The sequence below is a fragment of the Penaeus monodon genome, chromosome 3 (genome assembly GCF_015228065.2).
Source record: "Penaeus monodon isolate SGIC_2016 chromosome 3, NSTDA_Pmon_1, whole genome shotgun sequence".
NCBI classification, from domain to species: domain Eukaryota; kingdom Metazoa; phylum Arthropoda; class Malacostraca; order Decapoda; family Penaeidae; genus Penaeus; species Penaeus monodon.
The window spans coordinates 26,070,624-26,075,623 of NC_051388.1; the positions used below are offsets into that span (position 1 = coordinate 26,070,624).

A 5,000-nucleotide genomic window follows, 5' to 3' on the forward strand; every position below is an offset into this window, starting at 1 on the left:
TTTTCGGGAGATGTTTTTTTTAGATAGTTAGATAAATTATGATAACAGTCTCAAGTATATTAATGATGATTGAATGTCTCCGAATACTGGTCAGATTAGATAATTATACAAATGAGGATGATGATGGTGATGATAACGATAACAAAACAACAATAACATTAACAATAACAACGACAGCGACAATAATGAGATTGATAATATTTATAATGAGAATAACATAATAGTAATGATAATAAAGCAGTGATAATGATAGTGTTAGTGATTATAATTCCGATAATGATGATAATACTGATAATAATAATGATAATTATGATGATGATAAAATAATAAAAATAATAATTATTATGATAATGTTAATAATAATAATAATAATAATAATAATAATAATAATAATAATAATAATAATAATAACAATAACAATAATGGTAATGATGATAAAGATCATATCAATATTGATAATATTGTATACACATATTTTTCCTTTTTTTCTTTTTTTCTTTTTTTTTTCTTTCATTCTTTGTTTTACTTTACTTTTTCTCTCTTTCTTTCTTTCTTCCTTCCTTTTTTCCTTTTTGTTTCTTGCTTTTCATTCTTTTCTTTTTCTTTTTCACTTTCTTTTCTTTTTTTTTTCTTCTTTTATTGTCTTTCTCTTTTTCTTCGTTTTACTTTCTTTTTTTTCTTCCTCGTCTCTTTCAATCACTTTTAAACTTATAATACGTTTGTAATTCACTTTTGTGGGTCAGTATTTTATTTTATATTTTTTTTGTAATAACGAGGTGCCTTCTCTAGAGACTGTGACTAAATAAACATTTCCACTTCATTTCATTCAGTTCAAATAGACATCTATCAAGGCTAAAATAGACATTTACAGCTATACTCACCTAGCATAATAGATATATCCACTTCAACAATTTTGATACATAGGTAGATCTTTGTGATAGATTTAATCTAAAGCCGATACGCATCTAACGTAGATGTGGATGTGGATATGTAGATTCAGGAGGACACGTACATACGACTGATTCAAGGCTGACACTAGAGAAATCCAGGCCCTAGATTAACATTAACGTCAGAGGTATGGAGACGTAACCTCTCCAACATTATTTATTAGTTGCTTTGCGTTTCATTTGTTTTTTTTTCTATCTGTTGTTTTGTTCATATATTTATTTTTATATATAGATGTCTATTTCTGTATTTTTTTTCTCCACTGCAGTATCTTTGTATTTCTATATCTGTTTATTTTTTTATCCATCTCTCTCTCTCTGTCCATTCATCTGTGTATCCATATATCTGTGAAATCTATCTATCTATCTTTATCTTATCTATCTCTCTGTCCATTCATCTATGTATCCATATATCTGTGCATCTATCTATCTATCTATCTATACTATCTATCTCTCTGTCCATTCATCTATGTATCCATATACCTGTGCATCTGTCTATCTCTATCTATCTATCTATCTATCTCTCTGTCCATTCATCTATGTATCCATATATCTGTGCATCTATCTATCTATCTATCTATCTATCTCTCTGTCTATTCATCTATGTATCCATATATCTGTGCATCTATCTACCTATCTATCTATCTATCTATCTATCTATCAGTACCTCTCGAGCGGCTATTACATGCATGCTGCACAATGGCACCCTCGCGCCGATGGCACCGTGGGTTGGAATGGCACTCGATTAACATATCTCCGGTGGGCGTGACTGGATTCCTAGTGATGGCGTATACAGGGGAATGTGCGAGAGGAGGGGGGGGGGGGGCGTGCGGGCGTGCGGACGGGCGGAGTGAGCGGGTGGGCGGGTGGGCGGAGTGAGCGGGCGTGCGGGTGGTGTTGGCGTTTGGGAAGTCTTTTTCTAGTATGGTTTTGTTTGTTGATATAGTCGTTCATTTTATAAATTTATTCATTCACTCACGCATTCTCTCTCTAGAAGGGGAAAGGGGAATGGAAAAGGAAGAGGAAGGGAGAGAGAAAGAGGAAGAGGAAAAGGAAGAGAGGGAATGTATGTGTGTATATGAGTATATGAGTGTGTGTGTGTGTGCGTGCGTGCGTGTGTGTGTGTGTGTGTGTGTGTGTGTGTGTGTGTGTGTGTGTGTGTGTGTGTGTGTGTGTGTGTGTGTGAGAGAGAGAGAGAGAGAGAGAGAGAGAGAGAGAGAGAGAGAGAGAGAGAGAGAGAGAAGAGAGAGAGAGAGAGAGAGAGAGAGAGAGAGAGAGAGAGAATGAATGACAAATAGAGATAGCGTAAGAGAGAGGTTGGGAGATTAAAAAATGACTCACAGAGAGAGACAAGGCGGCAAGAAAATCTCAGGACAACAAGACGCATGGCCCACGGAATGAAAAGTGACATGGATACTCGAAAACTAAAGAAGAGGTGAAATTAAGAGGGGGGAAGAGGAGGAAAAATAAAGAAAGGACATTCCGCTCCCATTTTTCATTGCAACTGCATGTCCTCTCCTCCTACCCCTTTTTGCAATAAGTTATCAATCATCTTGCGCAAAAGTATTTCGCCCAAAACTCCCGAGAGCCGTAGAGGTTACATTCGCATTCGTAAATAACGTGATGGTGACCCTTAAGGAATCGAGGACAAAAGGGCGTTTTTGTTCGTCTCATATCAGCTGATTACGGTCTCTGTCAATTTACTGATCAAAAGGATTTGTGAAATTGAGATATGAAGAGATTTCGCTTTTGGAGAGAATCGATGGAAACTTCAGAACGAGGTCTTTGCCGAAGGAATTTTGGCTTATTTTCGCTCAGAGACAAAGGCCGACGGAGGGGGCGATATTCCCTTGTTTTTTCTAGGTATTTTCCTTTTTTTCGTCGTTGATATGCCATTTTGCCTCTTTATTGGTCTTTTCTCGTGCATTCTGCCTCTGGGCTGTCCCTGTTTTTACTCGTCGACTCTCGTCTCATTTTCTAATTCTGTCTCTCTATCCTTTTCATTTCTTTCTCTTCTCTCTCAGACCTCTCCTCGCAGGTCATTCGTTCCCTCTCCCTCCTCTCTCTCTTCTCTCGTCGCTCCGCTCCGCTCCCTGCCCTCCCTCCCTCTCTTCCCTCCTTTCTTTCCCTCTCTCTCTCCCCTCCCCCCTCCCTCCTCCCCTCCACTCGACTCGCTCCTCCCCTCCCCTCCCCTCCCTTCTTCTCTTCTTCCTTCTATCTATCTTTTTCACATCTATCTTTTCCTCCTCTCTCCTCCCTCTCCCTCCTCTCCTCCTCTCCTACCTCTCCTCTCCCTCCCCCTTTCCGTCCCCTCCTCCCTCCCCCCTTCCCTCTCTCTCTTCTCTCTCTCTCCCCTTCGTCTCTCCTCTCCTCTCTCCTCTCCCGCCCTCTCGGTCTCTCTCTTTCTCTCTTTTCCCCTTTTCTCCCTCTCCTCTAAAAACCTCCTCTCCCTCTCCCCCCTCTCCCTCCTCTCTCTCCCTCCCTCCCTACCTCTCTCTCCTCTCTCTCTCTCTCTCTCTCTCTCCTCTCTCTCTCTCCTCTCTCTCTCTCCCCTCTCTCTCCCCTCTCTCCCTCTCTCTCTCTCTCTCTCTCCTCTCTCTCTCCCCCTCTCTCTCCTCTCCCTCTCTCTCACTCTCTCTCTCTCTCTCTCTCTCCTTCTCTCTCTTTTCTTTTCCTCTCTCTCTCTCTCTCTCTCTTTCTAGACACAGAAAAGATATTGATATCTCTCTCGCATTATCCTAGTGACACATCCATCACTGAACCAGCGTAAGAAAAAAACATCTTTTATTTTCCTTGAATGACATCTCAAGAAACAGTTTTCGGAGAGAGGGAGCTGGGTCATAACGATCTATGCATTTTATTCCTTTGATAACTTTAGTTCGAGAAAGAATAGCAAAAGAAGAAGAAGCAGAGAAAAAGATAAAAATGAAAAGTCGTTTCCTTCTCCCTCCTCCTCCTTCTCTTCCTCCCCCCCCCTAAGAAGAAGACGTTGGGTGTGTATGTCTTACAAGAAATATTTAGCAATCCCTTCTTGTATCTGGCGACGCACGGCGAGCAAGTCGATCTAACAATTTACATAGTAATGGTGAGACATCGATGCTATTGCCCAAGTTCTCGCCAGGCTGATCCGCTCAGTGTCCCGCCGCCCGCTCTTGCCGCCCGCCCTTGCCGCCCGCCCTTGCCGCCCGCCCTTGCCGCCCGCTCTCCAGTGCCAAGCGGAGGAGAGTCGTCCTCACGCTCTCTGGTTTGGTGGGTCTCGTGGGCGTGTGGGTCTGTGCTTGGTTTTCTGTTTTTTTTTTCTCTGTCTGTTTCTTTTTTTGGTACCTTTGGGTGGTTCTTTTTTTGTGTGTGTGATTCTTTTTCTCTAGTTCTTAGTTTCGCTGTTTTCCAGTGTTTCATCCCTGCCTCTGTCATTCTTTCTTATCACTCTATATCTCTCTCTCTCTCTCTCTTCTCTCTCTCTTCCTCTTCCTCTCTCTCTCTTCTCTCTCTCTCTCTCTCTCCTCCCCCCCCCCTCTCTCACTCTCTCTCTCCCTCTCTCCTCTCTCTCTCTCTCTCTCTCTCTCTCTCACTCTCTCTCTCTCTCGCTTTTTCCTTTTCCTTTTTTCGTAACATCAAAAAAAGTCTTTTTGGCATTTCTAGGATTTTAAAAGTGAAGTAGTTGCGTTACAAGGATTTGAACATTTGATGTCAAAAAGATTTCACCTGAACGACTTTTTGAGACTCCAAGACCTTAATTGGATGTTTTGATTCGTGTTTTTCTTTCGTGTACGTTTTTCATGTGTACATCATGTGTGTTTCTTGTTTGTTTTTGCGAGTCGTTTGGTGTACGTGTGCACTGAGGGCAGCCTATATTTCTGTTTTCGGATATCAGCCAACGTTTACCGAAAACCCGAACCACTAACCGCATTTCCCTTTCTCTTCCCCGCAGGAGATGTTTGGGCAGGCCCTCCGCCTGGCTCTCCTGCTGAGCCTGCAAAGGGGGTCCTGGGCCTCGACGCTCTTCCCGGGGGATCCTCCTCCAAGACCACCTGTGGCTCCTCCCCCCCGCCCGCT

General features: G+C 42.1%; 1 protein-coding gene across 1 annotated transcript in view; it reads left to right on the plus strand.

The window, feature by feature from the left end:
- The window catches only part of LOC119593880, a 92,671-nt gene that overhangs the window by 86,748 nt on the left and 923 nt on the right, over window positions 1–5,000 (plus strand). The window contains exon 2 of the mRNA XM_037942910.1: window positions 4,876–5,000. This exon is cut by the window's right edge and continues 923 nt beyond it. Coding sequence (XP_037798838.1) covers window positions 4,879–5,000 — 122 coding nt within the window. The 5' untranslated portion in view covers window positions 4,876–4,878. The remainder of the gene's footprint in view (window positions 1–4,875) is intronic.